This window comes from Lepisosteus platostomus, chromosome 5 (assembly GCF_059453375.1).
Source record: "Lepisosteus platostomus isolate fLepPlt1 chromosome 5, fLepPlt1.hap1, whole genome shotgun sequence".
Lineage (NCBI taxonomy): Eukaryota > Metazoa > Chordata > Actinopteri > Semionotiformes > Lepisosteidae > Lepisosteus > Lepisosteus platostomus.
Window position 1 is genome coordinate 4154599 of NC_142615.1, and position 20376 is coordinate 4174974.

General features: G+C 60.5%; 1 protein-coding gene and 1 long non-coding RNA gene across 4 annotated transcripts in view; one reads left to right on the forward strand and one right to left on the reverse strand.

The window, feature by feature from the left end:
- Positions 1 to 19850, reverse strand: part of atat1 (alpha tubulin acetyltransferase 1) — a 37904-nt gene extending 18054 nt beyond the window's left edge. The window contains exons 1-9 of one of the 3 annotated variants that reach the window (XM_088631287.1): positions 19298 to 19850; positions 18404 to 18594; positions 17092 to 17152; positions 16287 to 16378; positions 15190 to 15247; positions 14774 to 14887; positions 6592 to 6693; positions 5677 to 5722; positions 898 to 972 (exon numbers count right to left, since the gene is read on the reverse strand). In XM_088631287.1, coding sequence (XP_088487413.1) covers positions 898 to 972; positions 5677 to 5722; positions 6592 to 6693; positions 14774 to 14887; positions 15190 to 15247; positions 16287 to 16378; positions 17092 to 17152; positions 18404 to 18495 — 640 coding nt within the window. In that variant the 5' untranslated portion in view covers positions 18496 to 18594; positions 19298 to 19850. Of the gene's footprint in view, positions 1 to 897; positions 973 to 3855; positions 3896 to 5676; positions 5723 to 6591; positions 6694 to 14773; positions 14888 to 15189; positions 15248 to 16286; positions 16379 to 17091; positions 17153 to 18403; positions 18927 to 19297 lie in introns of those variants that run through there. The other 2 variants (XM_088631289.1, XM_088631290.1) reach the window with 2 other exon arrangements.
- LOC148662571 (uncharacterized) lies at positions 18818 to 19972 on the forward strand. The gene is made up of 2 exons (XR_015936389.1): positions 18818 to 18946; positions 19257 to 19972. It is a non-coding gene; the product is annotated as an uncharacterized LOC148662571 (long non-coding RNA).
- Positions 19973 to 20376: the final 404 nt, after the last annotated feature.

The following is a 20376-nucleotide window of genomic DNA, read 5'->3' on the forward strand; positions in this document are numbered from 1 at the left end:
AGATGCAGGGAGACGCGCAGGGAGACGCGCAGGGAGACGCGCGGAGAGTCGCGGAGAGACGCAGAGACGCGGGGAGACGCGGAGACGCGCAGGGAGACGCGGAGAGACGCAGGGAGATGCGGAGAGACGTGGAGACACGCAGGGAGATGCGGAGAGACGTGGAGACACGCAGGGAGACGCGGAGAGTCACGGAGAGATGCAGGGAGACGCGCAGGGAGACGCGGAGACGCGCGGAGAGTCACGGAGAGACGTGGAGACGCGCAGGGAGACGCGGAGAGACGCGCAGGGAGACGCGCAGGGAGACGCGGAGAGACGTGGAGACGCGCAGGGAGACGCGGAGAGACGCGGAGACGCGGAGGGAGACGCGCAGGGAGACGCGCAGGGAGACGCGCGGAGAGACGCGGAGACACGCAGGGAGACGCGGAGACACGCAGGGAGACGCGGAGAGACGCGGAGACACGCAGGGAGACGCGGAGAGACGCGGAGACACGCAGGGAGACGCGGAGACACGCAGGGAGACGCGGAGAGACGCGGAGACGCGCAGGGAGACGCGGAGAGTCACGGAGAGATGCAGGGAGACGCGCAGGGAGACGCGGAGAGTCACGGAGAGACGCGGAGAGACGCGGAGACGCGCGGAGAGTCGCGGAGACGCGCAGGGAGACGCGGAGAGACGCGGAGACACGCAGGGAGATGCGGAGACACGCAGGGAGATGCGGAGACACGCAGGGAGACGCGGAGAGACGTGGAGACACGCAGAGAGATGCGGAGAGACGTGGAGACACGCAGGGAGACGCGGAGAGTCACGGAGAGATGCGGAGATTTTTTCGGGGCTGCAATTTCCGAGGTCACCACCTGGGGGGCGCCCCGCGTCGCCCAGCTTCAGGTATGCCCCCTCACCTTCTCTCTCCGTCAGGGAGTACGGTTTGATTTCTCCCTCGGGCTTCCTGGGGGGCAGTTTCCTCACTTGAACCGCTGGGAGACCAGGAGAAAAAAAAATATACAGACTGAGCCATCGTGACCCCATCCCATAAACTCTTTCAGTCCTTACAGAGTCCTGTACCGATCTGAGGAAGAGGAGTGTGAGGGTGAAGCTGGAGGTGATCAGACTGAGTGTCTCTCCAGTCCTGGACAGATCTGAGGAGGAGGAGTGTGAGGGTGAGGCTGGAGGTGATCAGACTGAGTGTCTCTCCAGTCCTGGACAGATCTGAGGAGGAGGAGTGTGAGGGTGAGGCTGGAGGTGATCAGACTGAGTGTCTCTCCAGTCCTGTACAGATCTGAGGAGGAGGAGTGTGAGGGTGAGGCTGGAGGTGATCAGACTGAGTGTCTCTCCAGTCCTGTACAGATCTGAGGAGGAGGAGTGTGAGGGTGAAGCTGGAGGTGATCAGACTGAGTGTCTCTCCAGTCCTGTACAGATCTGAGGAGGAGGAGTGTGAGGATGAGGCTGGAGGTGATCAGACTGAGTGTCTCTCCAGTCCTGGACAGATCTGAGGAGGAGGAGTGTGAGGGTGAAGCTGGAGGTGATCAGACTGAGTGTCTCTCCAGTCCTGTACAGATCTGAGGAGGAGGAGTGTGAGGGTGAGGCTGGAGGTGATCAGACTGAGTGTCCCTCCAGTCCTGGACAGATCTGAGGAGGAGGAGTGTGAGGGTGAAGCTGGAGGTGATCAGACTGAGTGTCTCTCCAGTCCTGTACAGATCTGAGGAGGAGGAGGAGTGTGAGGGTGAAGCTGGAGGCGATCAGACTGAGTGTCTCTCCAGTCCTGTACAGATCTGAGGAGGAGGAGTGTGAGGGTGAAGCTGGAGGTGATCAGACTGAGTGTCTCTCCAGTCCTGTACAGATCTGAGGAGGAGGAGTGTGAGGGTGAGGCTGGAGGTGATCAGACTGAGTGTCTCTCCAGTCCTGTACAGATCTGAGGAGGAGGAGTGTGAGGGTGAGGCTGGAGGTGATCAGACTGAGTGTCCCTCCAGTCCTGGACAGATCTGAGGAGGAGGAGTGTGAGGGTGAAGCTGGAGGTGATCAGACTGAGTGTCTCTCCAGTCCTGTACAGATCTGAGGAGGAGGAGGAGTGTGAGGGTGAAGCTGGAGGCGATCAGACTGAGTGTCTCTCCAGTCCTGTACAGATCTGAGGAGGAGGAGTGTGAGGGTGAAGCTGGAGGTGATCAGACTGAGTGTCTCTCCAGTCCTGTACAGATCTGAGGAGGAGGAGTGTGAGGGTGAGGCTGGAGGTGATCAGACTGAGTGTCTCTCCAGTCCTGGACAGATCTGAGGAGGAGGAGTGTGAGGGTGAAGCTGGAGGTGATCAGACTGAGTGTCTCTCCAGTCCTGTACAGATCTGAGGAGGAGGAGTGTGAGGGTGAGGCTGGAGGTGATCAGACTGAGTGTCCCTCCAGTCCTGGACAGATCTGAGGAGGAGGAGTGTGAGGGTGAAGCTGGAGGTGATCAGACTGAGTGTCTCTCCAGTCCTGTACAGATCTGAGGAGGAGGAGGAGTGTGAGGGTGAAGCTGGAGGCGATCAGACTGAGTGTCTCTCCAGTCCTGTACAGATCTGAGGAGGAGGAGTGTGAGGGTGAAGCTGGAGGTGATCAGACTGAGTGTCTCTCCAGTCCTGTACAGATCTGAGGAGGAGGAGTGTGAGGGTGAGGCTGGAGGTGATCAGACTGAGTGTCTCTCCAGTCCTGTACAGATCTGAGGAGGAGGAGGAGTGTGAGGGTGAAGCTGGAGGTGATCAGACTGAGTGTCTCTCCAGTCCTGTACAGATCTGAGGAGGAGGAGTGTGAGGGTGAGGCTGGAGGTGATCAGACTGAGTGTCTCTCCAGTCCTGTACAGATCTGAGGAGGAGGAGTGTGAGGGTGAAGCTGGAGGTGATCAGACTGAGTGTCTCTCCAGTCCTGTACAGATCTGAGGAGGAGGAGTGTGAGGGTGAAGCTGGAGATGATGTATTTCCTGATAGCATTACCCTGATCAGGATACACAGCAGGGGCTGAAAGATATCGGTCAGGAAAGTTATTGGGTAGGACAACAGGAACTAGGAACGTGACTACATGAGTGCAATTTGACTAGAGAGGCAGACCAAACAGGAACAACTGTACAACCTTTTCACAAGGGGATCTTTGGCTCGAGGTAAAGTCTTATTGGTTTACTCTGGGATTAAGGTAAATGTGAACATACATAGAAAAAAAAAAGAAACAACAGATCATAGGATCAGTTTAGCTGCAAGCAATCAAACATCTCTACACAGAGGGTGGTGGGGGTGGGGAACAAGCCGCCCAGCCCTGTGGTTGAAGCCGATACCCCGGCTTCTCTCCAGACACAGCTGGGTGAGCTCCTCCAGTCAGGACAGGAGGCTCTACTGTACACAGAGGGGGGTGGGGGTGTGGAACAAAGCTGATACCCCGGCTTCTCTCCAGACACAGCTGGGTGAGCTCCTCCAGATAGGACAGGGGGGCTCTTCTGTACACAGAGGGTGGCGGGGGTGGGGAACAAGCCGCCCAGCCCTGTGGTTGAAGCCGATACCCCGGCTTCTCTCCAGACACAGCTGGGTGAGCTCCTCCAGTCAGGACAGGGGGGCTCTTCTGTACACAGAGGGTGGCGGGGGTGGGGAACAGGCTGCCCAGTTGGGTAGTGGTAGCCGATCAGACGGAGAGGGTCCCTCACCCAGTGGCCTTAGACCTCAGTGCGCCACCTCTACAATTAAAAATATATTTCTGGGGGGGGCATTTTTCAGGGCGCGGTTCTGTCCCACCCCCCCCCCCCCCATGCGCGCGGGGGTGAACACTGGGATGTAGGGCAGGCGGGGGACCAGCAGAGGGAGACAGAGAGAGGAGGTTGGGGGGGCAGAGACTGGATCGATCCCTTACGAGCAGCCGAGAGAGCCCCGGTCTGGGAACGGAGGCGCTCCTGGGAATATCGGGAGAGATTAGCGTTAGTCTCCTTAGCGATTTATTGATTTTATTTTTTTTCCCCCACCCCACCCTCCTGAGAGCGGAGAGCAGCTATCGAAGGTGCAACCTTCTGTTATCACTTCGGCAACTGTCAGCTCCTCTCTCTCTCTCCTCTCCTCTCCTGCTGTGTGTGTGTGTGTGTGTGTGTGTGTGTGTGTGTGTGTGTGTGTGTTTATTACTGAGGGATTCGCTGTGATCTCCTCTCTCTGAGTGTGTGTGTGTGTTTATTACTGAGGGATTCGCTGTGATCTCCTCTCTCTCACTGTGTCTCCTGTCCTGTGGGGTGTGTGTGTCTGTGTATTACTGAGAGATTCAGTGATCTCCTCTCTCTGACTGTGTCTCCTGTCCTGTGGTGTGTGTGTGTGTTTATTAGAGAGATTCTGTGATCTCTCTCTCTCACTGTGTCTCCTGTCCTTTTCTGTGAGTATAATACTGAGGGATTCGCTGTGATCTCCTCTCTCTCACTGCGTCTCCTGTCCTGCTGTGTGTGTTTGTGACTGAGGGATTCGCTGTGATCTCCTCTCTTTCACACTGTGTCTCCTGTCCTTTTCTGTGTGTATAATACTGAGGGATTTGCTGTGATCTCCTCTCTCTCATTGTCTCTCCTGTCCTGTGGTGTGTGTGTGTGTTTATTACTGAGGGATTCGCTGTGATCTCCTCTCTCTGACTCTGTGTGTGTGTGTGTGTGTGTGTGTGTGTGTGTGTGTGTGTGTGTGTGTGTGTGTGTGTGCACAGTTCTCACAGTGTCCTCTCCTCTCTCTCTTGGGGAGCGATAGTGTCTGCTTGTGACAGCGGTGATCTCCCGTCTCTCGCTGTGTCTCCTGTCCTGTGGTGTGTGTTTATTTCTGAGGGATTCTCTGTGTCTCCTCTCTCTCTCTCTCACTGTACCTCCTGTCCTGCTGTGTGTGTTTATTACTGAGGGATTCGCTGTGATTTCCTCTCTCTCACTGCGTCTCCTGTCCTGCTGTGTGTGTTTGTGACTGAGGGATTCGCTGTGATCTCCTCTCTCTCTCTCTCTCTCACTGTACCTCCTGTCCTGCTGTGTGTGTTTATTACTGAGGGATTCGCTGTGATTTCCTCTCTCTCACTGCGTCTCCTGTCCTGCTGTGTGTGTTTGTGACTGAGGGATTCGCTGTGATCTCCTCTCTCTCTCACTGTGTCTCCCGTCCTTTTCTGTGAGTATAATACTGAGGGATTCGCTGTGATCTCCTCTCTCTCACTGTGTCTCCTGTCCTGTTGTGTGTGTTTATGACTGAGGGGTATTCTCTGTGATATCCTCTCACTGTGTCTCCTGTCCTGTCGTATGTGTTTATTACTGAGAGATTCATTGATCTCCTCTCTCTCACTGTGTCTCCTGTCCTGTGGGGTGGGTGTGTCTGTGTGTCTGTGTGTCTGTGTGTCTGTGTGTCTGTGTGTCTGTGTGTCTGTGTGTCTGTGTGTCTGTGTGTCTGTGTGTCTGTGTGTCTGTGTGTCTGTGTGTCTGTGTGTCTGTGTATTACTGAGAGATTCACCTCTCTCTCACTGTGTCTCCTGTCCTGTGGGTGTGTGTGTGTGTGTGTGTGTGTGTGTGTGTGTGTGTGTGTATTACTGAGAGATCCAGTGATCTCCTCTCTCTCACTGTGTCTCCTGTCCTGTAGTGTGAGGAGTTAACAGGAAAAGGAAAACCAGGCAGAAGACTTCTGCTTCAGACCAATAGGGAAAGTAAACCTGGCCCAGACCCCAGTTAATGGCAAGTACCTGATTTCTCACGAAAGAAGCCGTCAAAGACCACAAAGTTATTGACCTGGAGAGAGAAAGAGAGACAAACAAGTCAGAGAGTCAGAGGAGACGAGCAGAAGCCAAGACAAAACAGGGACACGGGAGAGGGGTGGGGGTGGGGAACAAGCCGCCCAGCCCCTGTGGTTGAAGCCGATACCCCGGCTTCTCTCCAGACACAGCTGGGTGAGCTCCTCCAGTCAGGACAGGAGGCTCTTCTGTACACAGAGGGGGGTGGGGGTGGGGAACAAGCTGCCCAGCCCTGTGGTTGAAGCCGATACCCTGGCTTCTCTCCAGACACAGCTGGGTGAGCTCCTCCAGTCAGGACAGGAGGCTCTACTGTACACAGAGGGTGGCGGGGGTGGGGAACAAGCCGCCCAGCCCCTGTGGTTGAAGCCGATACCCTGGGGTTTCTCTCAGGACACAGCTGGGTGAGCTCCTCCAGTCAGGACAGGAGGCTCTACTGTACACAGAGGGTGGTGGGGGTGTGGAACAAGCTGCCCAGTCCGTGTGGTTGAAGCCGATACCCCGGCTTCTCTCCAGACACAGTTGGGTGAGCTCCTCCAGTCAGGACAGGGGGCTCTACTGTACACAGAGGGTGGTGGGGGTGTGGAACAAGCTGCCCAGCCCTGTGGTTGAAGCCGATACCCTGGCTTCTCTCCAGACACAGCTGGGTGAGCTCCTCCAGTCAGGACAGGAGGCTCTACTGTACACAGAGGGGGGCGGGGGTGTGGAACAAGCTGCCCAGTCCGTGTGGTTGAAGCCGATACCCCGGCTTCTCTCCAGACACAGCTGGGTGAGATTCTCAGATCAATTGACTAGTAACTGTCCGACAGACGACACGGGCTCTCCTCATGAATCCTATTGGGGGGTTGCTGGGTGTGTTGTGTTCAGTACCTGAGGGACGCAGCGCTCCAGACTGTAGTGCTTCTTCAGGAAGGAGAGGAACTTGGGAGAAGGCCGGTCGTAGGCCATCAGCTGAGGCTCGGCTCTCTCGTGCTGCTCGGGGGGGGGGGAGAACAGAGACCTCTGACGTGACGCTGGCCCTTTGCACAAAGGGTGGTGGGGGCGTGGTGCGAACTGCCCAGCCACGTTGTTGAACGCGCCTCAAGCATGACCCTGATCCTGCCCTGCCCTCTCCTCACCCCTCACTCACCTCAGATCTGCCCTGCCCTGCCCTCTCCTCACCCCTCACTCACCTCAGATCTGCCCTGCCCTCTCCTCACCCCTCGCTCACCTCAGATCTGCCCTGCCCTCTCCTCACCCCTCACTCACCTCAGATCTGCCCTGCCCTCTCCTCACCCCTCACTCACCTCAGACCTGCCCTGCCCTCTCCTCACCCCTCACTCACCTCAGACCTGCCCTGACCTCTCCTCACCCCTCACTCACCTCAGACCTGCCCTGACCTCTCCTCACCCCTCACTCACCTCAGATCTGACCTGCCCTGCCCTCTCCTCACCCCTCACTCACCTCAGACCTGCCCTGCCCTCTCCTCACCCCTCACTCACCTCAGATCTGACCTGCCCTGCCCTCTCCTCACCCCTAACTCACCTCAGATCTGCCCTGCCCTCTCCTCACCCCTCACTCACCTCAGATCTGACCTGACCTGCCCTCTCCTCACCCCTCACTCACCTCAGACCTGCCCTGCCCTCTCCTCACCCCCCTCACTCACCTCAGACCTGCCCTCTCCTCACCCCTCGCTCACCTCAGACCTGCCCTGACCTGCCCTCTCCTCACCCCTCACTCACCTCAGACCTGCCCTGCCCTCTCCTCACCCCTCACTCACCTCAGACCTGCCCTGCCCTCTCCTCACCCCTCACTCACCTCAGACCTGCCCTGCCCTCCCCTCTCCTCACCCCTCACTCACCTCAGATCTGCCCTGCCCTCTCCTCACCCCTCACTCACCTCAGACCTGCCCTGGCCTGCCCTCTCCTCACCCCTCACTCACCTCAGATCTGCCCTGCCCTCTCCTCACCCCTCGCTCACCTCAGACCTGCCCTGCCCTCTCCTCACCCCCCTCACTCACCTCAGACCTGCCCTCTCCTCACCCCTCGCTCACCTCAGACCTGCCCTGACCTGCCCTCTCCTCACCCCTCGCTCACCTCAGACCTGCCCTGCCCTCTCCTCACCCCTCGCTCACCTCAGATCTGCCCTGCCCTCTCCTCACCCCTCACTCACCTCAGATCTGACCTGCCCTGCCCTCTCCTCACCCCTCACTCACCTCAGACCTGCCCTGCCCTCTCCTCACCCCTCACTCACCTCAGACCTGCCCTGCCCTGCCCTGCCCTCTCCTCACCCCTCACTCACCTCAGATCTGCCCTGCCCTCTCCTCACCCCTCACTCACCTCAGACCTGCCCTGCCCTCTCCTCACCCCTCACTCACCTCAGATCTGCCCTGCCCTGCCCTCTCCTCACCCCTCACTCACCTCAGATCTGCCCTGCCCTGCCCTCTCATCACCCCTCACTCACCTCAGACCTGCCCTGCCCTCTCCTCACCCCTCACTCACCTCAGATCTGCCCTGCCCTCTCCTCACCCCTCACTCACCTCAGACCTGCCCTGCCCTGACCTGCCCTCTCCTCACCCCTCACTCACCTCAGATCTGCCCTGCCCTCTCCTCACCCCTCACTCACCTCAGATCTGCCCTGCCCTCTCCTCACCCCTCACTCACCTCAGACCTGCCCTGCCCTCTCCTCACCCCTCACTCACCTCAGACCTGCCCTGCCCTCTCCTCACCCCTCACTCACCTCAGATCTGCCCTGCCCTGCCCTCTCCTCACCCCTCACTCACCTCAGATCTGCCCTGCCCTGCCCTCTCCTCACCCCTCACTCACCTCAGATCTGCCCTGCCCTCTCCTCACCCCTCACTCACCTCAGACCTGCCCTGCCCTGCCCTCTCCTCACCCCTCACTCACCTCAGACCTGCCCTGCCCTCTCCTCACCCCTCACTCACCTCAGATCTGCCCTGCCCTCTCCTCACCCCTCACTCACCTCAGACCTGCCCTGCCCTGACCTGCCCTCTCCTCACCCCTCACTCACCTCAGACCTGCCCTGCCCTGACCTGCCCTCTCCTCACCCCTCACTCACCTCAGATCTGCCCTGCCCTCTCCTCACCCCTCACTCACCTCAGATCTGACCTGACCTGCCCTCTCCTCACCCCTCACTCACCTCAGACCTGCCCTGCCCTCTCCTCACCCCCCTCACTCACCTCAGACCTGCCCTCTCCTCACCCCTCGCTCACCTCAGACCTGCCCTGACCTGCCCTCTCCTCACCCCTCGCTCACCTCAGACCTGCCCTGACCTGCCCTCTCCTCACCCCTCACTCACCTCAGACCTGCCCTGCCCTCTCCTCACCCCTCACTCACCTCAGACCTGCCCTGCCCTCTCCTCACCCCTCACTCACCTCAGACCTGCCCTGCCCTCCCCTCTCCTCACCCCTCACTCACCTCAGATCTGCCCTGCCCTCTCCTCACCCCTCACTCACCTCAGACCTGCCCTGGCCTGCCCTCTCCTCACCCCTCACTCACCTCAGATCTGCCCTGCCCTCTCCTCACCCCTCGCTCACCTCAGACCTGCCCTGCCCTCTCCTCACCCCCCTCACTCACCTCAGACCTGCCCTCTCCTCACCCCTCGCTCACCTCAGACCTGCCCTGACCTGCCCTCTCCTCACCCCTCGCTCACCTCAGACCTGCCCTGCCCTCTCCTCACCCCTCGCTCACCTCAGATCTGCCCTGCCCTCTCCTCACCCCTCACTCACCTCAGATCTGACCTGCCCTGCCCTCTCCTCACCCCTCACTCACCTCAGACCTGCCCTGCCCTCTCCTCACCCCTCACTCACCTCAGACCTGCCCTGCCCTGCCCTGCCCTCTCCTCACCCCTCACTCACCTCAGATCTGCCCTGCCCTCTCCTCACCCCTCACTCACCTCAGACCTGCCCTGCCCTCTCCTCACCCCTCACTCACCTCAGATCTGCCCTGCCCTGCCCTCTCCTCACCCCTCACTCACCTCAGATCTGCCCTGCCCTGCCCTCTCATCACCCCTCACTCACCTCAGACCTGCCCTGCCCTCTCCTCACCCCTCACTCACCTCAGATCTGCCCTGCCCTCTCCTCACCCCTCACTCACCTCAGACCTGCCCTGCCCTGACCTGCCCTCTCCTCACCCCTCACTCACCTCAGATCTGCCCTGCCCTCTCCTCACCCCTCACTCACCTCAGATCTGCCCTGCCCTCTCCTCACCCCTCACTCACCTCAGACCTGCCCTGCCCTCTCCTCACCCCTCACTCACCTCAGACCTGCCCTGCCCTCTCCTCACCCCTCACTCACCTCAGATCTGCCCTGCCCTGCCCTCTCCTCACCCCTCACTCACCTCAGATCTGCCCTGCCCTGCCCTCTCCTCACCCCTCACTCACCTCAGATCTGCCCTGCCCTCTCCTCACCCCTCACTCACCTCAGATCTGCCCTGCCCTCTCCTCACCCCTCACTCACCTCAGACCTGCCCTGCCCTGCCCTCTCCTCACCCCTCACTCACCTCAGACCTGCCCTGCCCTCTCCTCACCCCTCACTCACCTCAGATCTGCCCTGCCCTCTCCTCACCCCTCACTCACCTCAGACCTGCCCTGCCCTGACCTGCCCTCTCCTCACCCCTCACTCACCTCAGATCTGCCCTGCCCTCTCCTCACCCCTCGCTCACCTCAGATCTGCCCTGCCCTGCCCTCTCCTCACCCCTCACTCACCTCAGATCTGCCCTCTCCTCACCCCTCACTCACCTCAGACCTGCCCTCCCCTCTCCTCACCCCTCACTCACCTCAGACCTGCCCTGCCCTCTCCTCACCCCTCACTCACAGATCTGCCCTGCCCTCTCCTCACCCCTCACTCACCTCAGACCTGCCCTGCCCTCTCCTCACCCCTCACTCACCTCAGATCTGCCCTGCCCTGCCCTCTCCTCACCCCTCACTCACCTCAGATCTGCCCTGCCCTCTCCTCACCCCTCACTCACCTCAGATCTGCCCTGCCCTCTCCTCACCCCTCACTCACCTCAGACCTGCCCTGCCCTGCCCTCTCCTCACCCCTCACTCACCTCAGACCTGCCCTGCCCTGCCCTCTCCTCACCCCTCACTCACCTCAGATCTGCCCTGCCCTGCCCTCTCCTCACCCCTCACTCACCTCAGACCTGCCCTGCCCTCTCCTCACCCCTCACTCACCTCAGACCTGCCCTGCCCTCTCCTCACCCCTCACTCACCTCAGACCTGCCCTGCCCTCTCCTCACCCCTCACTCACCTCAGACCTGCCCTGCCCTCTCCTCACCCCTCACTCACCTCAGACCTGCCCTGCCCTCTCCTCACCCCTCGCTCACCTCAGACCTGCCCTGCCCTCTCCTCACCCCTCACTCACCTCAGACCTGCCCTGCCCTCTCCTCACCCCTCGCTCACCTCAGATCTGCCCTGCCCTGCCCTCTCCTCACCCCTCACTCACCTCAGATCTGCCCTGCCCTCTCCTCACCCCTCACTCACCTCAGATCTGACCTGCCCTGCCCTCTCCTCACCCCTCACTCACCTCAGATCTGCCCTCTCCTCACCCCTCACTCACCTCAGATCTGACCTGACCTGCCCTCTCCTCACCCCTCACTCACCTCAGATCTGCCCTCTCCTCACCCCTCACTCACCTCAGATCTGCCCTCTCCTCACCCCTCACTCACCTCAGACCTGCCCTGCCCTCTCCTCACCCCTCACTCACCTCAGATCTGACCTGACCTGCCCTCTCCTCACCCCTCACTCACCTCAGATCTGCCCTCTCCTCACCCCTCACTCACCTCAGATCTGCCCTCTCCTCACCCCTCACTCACCTCAGACCTGCCCTGCCCTCTCCTCACCCCTCACTCACCTCAGACCTGCCCTGCCCTCTCCTCACCCCTCGCTCACCTCAGACCTGCCCTGCCCTCTCCTCACCCCTCACTCACCTCAGACCTGCCCTCTCCTCACCCCTCACTCACCTCAGACCTGCCCTGCCCTGCCCTCTCCTCACCCCTCACTCACCTCAGACCTGCCCTCTCCTCACCCCTCACTCACCTCAGATCTGACCTGCCCTCTCCTCACCACTCACTCACCTCAGATCTGACCTGCCCTCTCCTCACCCCTCACTCACCTCAGACCTGCCCTGCCCTCTCCTCACCCCTCACTCACCTCAGACCTGCCCTCTCCTCACCCCTCACTCACCTCAGACCTGCCCTCTCCTCACCCCTCACTCACCTCAGACCTGCCCTCTCCTCACCCCTCACTCACCTCAGACCTGACCTGCCCTCTCCTCACCCCTCACTCACCTCAGATCTGACCTGCCCTGCCCTCTCCTCACCCCTCACTCACCTCAGACCTGCCCTGCCCTCTCCTCACCCCTCACTCACCTCAGACCTGCCCTGCCCTCTCCTCAACCCTCACTCACCTCAGACCTGCCCTGCCCTCTCCTCACCCCTCACTCACCTCAGACCTGCCCTGCCCTCTCCTCACCCCTCACTCACCTCAGACCTGCCCTCTCCTCACCCCTCACTCACCTCAGACCTGCCCTGCCCTCTCCTCACCCCTCACTCACCTCAGACCTGCCCTGCCCTCTCCTCACCCCTCACTCACCTCAGATCTGACCTGACCTGCCCTCTCCTCACCCCTCACTCACCTCAGATCTGACCTGCCCTGCCCTCTCCTCACCCCTCACTCACCTCAGACCTGCCCTCTCCTCACCCCTCGCTCACCTCAGACCTGCCCTGCCCTCTCCTCACCCCTCGCTCACCTCAGACCTGCCCTGCCCTCTCCTCACCCCTCGCTCACCTCAGACCTGCCCTGCCCTCTCCTCACCCCTCACTCACCTCAGACCTGCCCTGCCCTCTCCTCACCCCTCACTCACCTCAGACCTGCCCTGCCCTGCCCTGCCCTCTCCTCACCCCTCACTCACCTCAGATCTGCCCTGCCCTCTCCTCACCCCCCTCACTCACCTCAGACCTGCCCTCTCCTCACCCCTCGCTCACCTCAGACCTGCCCTGCCCTCTCCTCACCCCTCGCTCACCTCAGACCTGCCCTGCCCTCTCCTCACCCCTCGCTCACCTCAGACCTGCCCTGCCCTCTCCTCACCCCTCACTCACCTCAGACCTGCCCTGCCCTCTCCTCACCCCTCACTCACCTCAGACCTGCCCTGCCCTGCCCTCTCCTCACCCCTCACTCACCTCAGATCTGCCCTGCCCTCTCCTCACCCCTCACTCACCTCAGACCTGCCCTGCCCTGCCCTCTCCTCACCCCTCACTCACCTCAGATCTGCCCTGCCCTGCCCTCTCCTCACCCCTCACTCACCTCAGATCTGCCCTGCCCTGCCCTCTCCTCACCCCTCACTCACCTCAGACCTGCCCTGCCCTCTCCTCACCCCTCACTCACCTCAGATCTGCCCTGCCCTCTCCTCACCCCTCACTCACCTCAGACCTGCCCTGCCCTGACCTGCCCTCTCCTCACCCCTCACTCACCTCAGATCTGCCCTGCCCTCTCCTCACCTCTCGCTCACCTCAGATCTGCCCTGCCCTGCCCTCTCCTCACCCCTCACTCACCTCAGATCTGCCCTCTCCTCACCCCTCACTCACCTCAGACCTGCCCTCCCCTCTCCTCACCCCTCACTCACCTCAGACCTGCCCTGCCCTCTCTTCACCCCTCACTCACCTCAGATCTGCCCTGCCCTCTCCTCACCCCTCACTCACCTCAGACCTGCCCTGCCCTCTCCTCACCCCTCACTCACCTCAGACCTGCCCTGCCCTCTCCTCACCCCTCACTCACCTCAGACCTGCCCTCTCCTCACCCCTCACTCACCTCAGACCTGCCCTGCCCTCTCCTCACCCCTCGCTCACCTCAGATCTGACTGACCTGCCCTCTCCTCACCCCTCGCTCACCTCAGACCTGCCCTGCCCTGCCCTCTCCTCACCCCTCACTCACCTCAGACCTGCCCTGCCTTCTCCTCACCCCTCACTCACCTCAGATCTGCCCTGCCCTCTCCTCACCCCTCACTCACCTCAGACCTGCCCTGCCCTGCCCTCTCCTCACCCCTCACTCACCTCAGACCTGCCCTGCCCTCTCCTCACCCCTCACTCACCTCAGATCTGCCCTGCCCTCTCCTCACCCCTCACTCACCTCAGACCTGCCCTGCCCTGACCTGCCCTCTCCTCACCCCTCACTCACCTCAGATCTGCCCTGCCCTCTCCTCACCCCTCGCTCACCTCAGATCTGCCCTGCCCTGCCCTCTCCTCACCCCTCACTCACCTCAGATCTGCCCTCTCCTCACCCCTCACTCACCTCAGACCTGCCCTCCCCTCTCCTCACCCCTCACTCACCTCAGACCTGCCCTGCCCTCTCCTCACCCCTCACTCACCTCAGATCTGCCCTGCCCTCTCCTCACCCCTCACTCACCTCAGACCTGCCCTGCCCTCTCCTCACCCCTCACTCACCTCAGATCTGACCTGCCCTCTCCTCACCCCTCACTCACCTCAGATCTGACCTGACCTGCCCTCTCCTCACCCCTCACTCACCTCAGATCTGCCCTGCCCTCTCCTCACCCCTCACTCACCTCAGATCTGCCCTGCCCTCTCCTCACCCCTCACTCACCTCAGACCTGCCCTGCCCTGCCCTCTCCTCACCCCTCACTCACCTCAGACCTGCCCTGCCCTGCCCTCTCCTCACCCCTCACTCACCTCAGATCTGCCCTGCCCTGCCCTCTCCTCACCCCTCACTCACCTCAGACCTGCCCTGCCCTCTCCTCACCCCTCACTCACCTCAGACCTGCCCTGCCCTCTCCTCACCCCTCACTCACCTCAGACCTGCCCTGCCCTCTCCTCACCCCTCACTCACCTCAGACCTGCCCTCTCCTCACCCCTCACTCACCTCAGACCTGCCCTCTCCTCACCCCTCACTCACCTCAGACCTGCCCTGCCCTCTCCTCACCCCTCACTCACCTCAGACCTGCCCTCTCCTCACCCCTCACTCACCTCAGATCTGCCCTCTCCTCACCCCTCACTCACCTCAGATCTGCCCTCTCCTCACCCCTCACTCACCCCTCACTCACCTGAAGCATGTAGTTGAAGACCTGCTGGCCGTAACCATGCCGCTGGAGGCTCTCGCTGATGTAGAAGTCCAGCACGCACAGCGGCTCTGTCTCTACGTGCGCCCCCTGCCGGTCCTGGTGTACAAACGCGAGACCGGGGGGGGTCACTGCCGGGCTTCAGCCCATCCCGAGTCGTGGGCGGGATATTTAGCGGTAACGCGGGCCGGACACTGCCCCGGATCTCGTGACCATCGCTTCTTAACCGGTGAGAGAGGTGGTCAGGGAACATGCAGACTCCACACAGACAGAGGGCGTCAAGAGTCCGGAGCGACAACAACCGAGTGAAACCGGTTTCGGCCTCGGACCCGGAACAGGACAGCTGGCCACCCCGACCCCCCGACCCCCCCCAGACAGAAGGAAGACGAGGAGAGACTCACCAGGAGGAAGAGCTTCTTGTATCCCACCTTCAGGAAGCCCACAGCCACCCCCCGACCTCTGAGGGGGCAGAGAGAGAGAGGGAGAGAGGGGTTTCAATAGAGGCGCAGACTGACTACACACTGACTCTGGTCCTGTCAGTCCAGGGGGTCTGTGTCCCCGGTCCAGTCAGTCCAGGGGGTCTGTGTCCCCGGTCCAGTCAGTCCAGGGGGTCTGTGTCCCCGGTCCAGTCAGTCCAGGGGGTCTGTGACCTCTGGTCCAGTCAGTCCAGGGGGTCTGTGACCTCTGGTCCAGTCAGTCCAGGGGGTCTGTGACCTCTGGTCCAGTCAGTCCAGGGGTCTGTGACCTCTGGTCCAGTCAGTCCAGGGGGTCTGTGACCTCTGGTCCAGTCAGTCCAGGGGGTCTGTGACCTCTGGTCCAGTCAGTCCAGGGGGTCTGTGACCTCTGGTCCAGTCAGTCCAGGGGGTCTGTGACCTCTGGTCCAGTCAGTCCAGGGGGTCTGTGACCTCTGGTCCAGTCAGTCCAGGGGGTCTGTGACCTCTGGTCCAGTCAGTCCGGGGGGTCTGTGACCTCTGGTCCAGTCAGTCCAGGAGGTCTGTGACCTCTGGTCCAGTCAGTCCAGGAGGTCTGTGACCTCTGGTCCAGTCAGTCCAGGAGGTCTGTGACCTCTGGTCCAGTCAGTCCAGGGGGTCTGTGACCTCTGGTCCAGTCAGTCCAGGGGTCTGTGTCCCCGGTCCAGTCAGTCCAGGGGTCTGTGTCCCCGGTCCAGTCAGTCCAGGGGTCTGTGACCTCTGGTCCAGTCAGTCCGGGGGTCTGTGACCTCTGGTCCAGTCAGTCCGGGGGTCTGTGACCTCTGGTCCAGTCAGTCCAGGGGTCTGTGTCCCCGGTCCAGTCAGTCCAGGGGTCTGTGACCTCTGGTCCAGTCAGTCCAGGGGTCTGTGACCTCTGGTCCAGTCAGTCCAGGGGTCTGTGACCTCTGGTCCAGTCAGTCCGGGGGTCTGTGTCCCCGATCCAGTCAGTCCAGGGGGTCTGTGTCCCTGGTCCAGTGAGGGGTGTGGGCATGGGGGCACGCGATGCCCTCGGGGGGGGGCAGTCTTACCCATTGCTCTCCCCGATCTTGAGCAGGTACAGCCGGTGGTGGTTTGACTGCATCTTGGCGGCGCTGGTGATGGGCGTGGCCAGCTTCTGGGCCTGCGGGGCAGAGCAGACCTGGACACATCAACACCACACAGGTCTCCCCACCCCCGCCACCCTCTGTGTACAGTAGAGCCCCCCTGTCCTGACTGGAGGAGCTCATCCAGCTGTGTCTGGAGAGAAGCCAGGGTATCGGCTTCAACCACAGGGCTGGGCAGCTTGTTCCCCACCCCCGCCCCCCTCTGTGTACAGAAGAGCCTCCTGTCCTGACTGGAGGAGCTCATCCAGCTGTGTCTGGAGAGAAGCCAGGGTATCGGCTTCAACCACAGGGCTGGGCAGCTTGTTCCCCACCCCCGCCCCCCTCTGTGTACAGAAGAGCCTCCTGTCCTGACTGGAGGAGCTCACCCAGCTGCGTCTGTATGAGAGAAGCCGGGGTACCGGCTTCAACCACACGGACTGGGGCAGCCTGTTCCCCACCCCCGCCCCCCTCTGTGTACAGAAGAGCCCCCTGTCCTGACTGCAGGAGCTCACCCAGCTGTGTGTGGAGAGGAGCCGGGGTATCGGCTTCAACCACAGGGCTGGGCAGCTTGTTCCCCTCCCCCACCACCCTCTGTGTACAGAAGCGCCTCCTGTCCTGACTGGAAAACTGCCCCCCCCCCAGCTCCCCAGCTGTTCCGAAGCAGACGGGCGACGGTCCGGGTGATTTTGTAGCGAGCCGGGGGTGGGGGGGCGTGAGGGGAGAAGATAAAAAAAACCAAAACAACCTGTACCTTTGCAGACGCCCTCCCCAGCTCATCGATTACCATGGCAACCTGGCGCTGGGCGTCGGGCCTGGGGAGAGAGGGATGGAGAGGAGAGGGAGAGAGGGATGGGGAGAGAGGAGAGAGGAGAGAGGAGAGAGGAGAGAGGGAGAGAGTTGGCCATGAGTCCCTTCTGCCTGAACCCCGCGACCCCCCCCCCCGATTCGCGCCACGTTCAGGACCGAACACGCAAACTCCACACAGACAGCACCCCAGGCCCAGGAATCGAACCCGGGCCCCCCGCTGGGTCACCATGCCAACCTGACGGAGACAGCATGTCCCTCTGTACCGCTGGACTGGGACTGGGACTGGGACAGACTCCAGTCCCCCACGCTGGACTGGGACTGGGACAGGACTGGGACCGATGATAAACTCCAGTCCCCTGCGCTGGACTGGGACTGGGAGAGGACAGGGACTGGGGCAGGACAGGGAACAGCGACAGACTCCAGTCCCCCGCGCTGGACTGGGACTGGGACAGGACAGGGAACAGCAACAAACTCCAGTCCCCCACGCTGGACTGGGACCGACGACAAACTCCAGTCCCCCACGCTGGACTGGGACAGGGACAGGGACAAGCGACAAACTCCAGTCCCCCGCGCTGGACTGGGACAGGGACAGGGACAAGCGACAAACTCCAGTCCCCCGTGCTGGACTGGGACTGGGACAGGACAGGGAACAGCAACAAACTCCAGTCCCCCACGCTGGACTGGGACTGGGACAGACTCCAGTCCCCCGCGCTGGACTGGGACTGGGACAGGACACGGCCCGATGACAAACTCCAGTCCCCCGCGCTGGACTGGGACTGGGAGAGGACAGAGACTGGGACAGGACAGGGAACAGCGACAAACTCCAGTCCCCCGCGCTGGACTGGGACTGGGAGAGGACAGAGACTGGGACAGGACAGGGTCCGACGACAAACTCCAGTCCACCACACTGGCCCCTGCGGGACATGACAGGACAGGACAGGGCAGGACGGGACAGATAGCCCTCCCCCCGATGGCCCACAGAGGGGTGACGTCACCCCCTCCCCTCCACCCTCCGAATGAGCCCCCCCTCCGGGACGGACACTGATTTCTATAAACACACCGACCACCCCACCCCACGCCGGCAGGGACACTGTCACAAGAGCGCCGGGACACAGGACTGTCTTCAGGCGCAGTCCGGCGACGACCCCCCCGCCTCTCCCATCTCTCTCTCTCTCGCTGCCCAGCAGCCGCGGTGCCGGGAATGGATTTTATTCTTTTGCTTTTTGAACTGTCTTTCGAGTTTTAGTAGCGGTTACCTCCCCCAGGCGTTGCAGGCGGGCGTCAGGTTGTGGTCCAGGACCGAGATGCGGTCGGCGAACAGCGGGTTCAGGTCGAAAGGGAACTCCATCTTCCTCCTCCTCCTCTTCCTCCTCCTCCCCGGGGCAGAGGGCGCGGCCCCACTCGCGCCTTCCCGCCGGGAGCAAGCCCAGACAGCCCTTTAATAGCGCTGATAATAATAATAATAATAATTAATATTATTATTATTAATAATAAGCGATTTTTTTTTCCCCCGTCTCCTGTGTTGGGTGGGTGTTATCGACACGCTGCGAGGTCCCGGACGCGGTGTCAGGCGTGGGTGTCGTGCGTCTCCCCTCTCCGTGGTCTCTAGCGCTCCATTGTGTCTGCTCCACACACGCGTGAACGCGGACACTCGGTCCCCCCCCTCCCCTCCACTCCGCACACGCGTCTGTCGCCCGGTATCGCATCACCCCGGGAGACGGCCGTATCTCGCCGAAGAGAGGGGCACGATGGATTTCCCTCCCCCGCCTCTATAAACGGGTCAGTCCTTCAGGAACAAGGTAACTCCCGCCCGGAGATTGGTCCAGTCGGTCCAGGGGTCTGTGTCCCTGGTCCAGTCAGTCCAGGGGTCTGTGTCCCTGGTCCAGTCGGTCCAGGTGGTCTGTGACTCCGGTCCAGTCGGTCCAGGTGGTCTGTGACTCTGGTCCAGTTAGTCCAGGTGGTCTGTGACTCTGGTCCAGTTAGTCCAGGGGTCTGTGTCCCTGATCCAGTCAGTCCAGGGGTCTGTGAGTCAGAGCCCTGTTTCACACGGACGGGGGTTGGGGGGCGATTTTAACAAGTTCTTATTTTGAATTTGGTGTATACTGACAGGATATATCTCCGTTGACTGAAGTGCAAGGATGCGCCTCTACCCTTCGTTTTACGGTAAGCACCAAGCCGTTTCCGGTCGCGGCGGCGCATCGCCTTGGCAACGACGCAGAGCCGCCTGGCAAACCAGCGCTGGGCGCGGCGGTCTGTCTTGTCTGTCGCCTGCGGGCGAAACAAAAAAAAAATAAGATACCCAAAACAAAAAAAATAAATAAATCAAATGAAATCAGTCCCCCTTCCGCTCTGGGAGAGAGTTCAGAAACGCGGCCTGTGGCGTCTGAACGTACGGCCTCTCTCGGTGTTATTGAGCGCGGCCAGGACACAAACACACACATAAAACCGCATCTGTTGTCATGTGGAAGATGTCCCCCTTTGTACAGCACGTCTCTAATCTCACTTCCACCTGAAAAAAAACCACAGCTCTTTATCAGCTCAGTCCTCGGTCCCAGACAAGGCAGGGGAGGGGAGTTTAGCGGGTATGAGCGACGATTGGAGCTGAACGGCTGGTCCGGCGACACCAGGGACCGGTTTTTTCCCACTGTTTACCTCAGCCCGAGTACGACTTGATGAGGGAGACTTTGAACTCACAGACACACTGGTGTCCCCCCCCCGGCTCCTCGGAGGTCAGAGACCCCCCCAAAATTTGTCGAAGCACCTGATTTACCCTCCCGTAAAAAAAATATACATCATGATCCAAACGACCAGTTCAAAAACAAAACCTTTTTTTAAACAGCAAAATAAAAGACAAATGCTTTTAAACGAACTCATGTAGAAACTACCTTGAGTAAGACTGAAGTGTCAGTAATTAAGAGCCTTGTCACTGCCCTCAAGTGCGCCCAATACAGATCTTGACTGACTAAAATCTGCCTTAATTAATTATTCAATCGATTGATTCAGATTGATTCAGTTGGTCCCGATTAAAAGCCGCGGATGTAGAAGACGAGCATCAAAAATAGTGTCAGCAAAAGCAGTGGCGGATCGGAAATAAGCACACGTTAGGATTTCCTGTTGTCAGATGGAAATTGTAACTCATGCAGGTGTGTGTGTGTGTGAGAGAGAAAGAGAAACTGTGAAGGTGAAGTCTACTGTCTGGACACTCCAGTACATGAACACTGCACTGAGA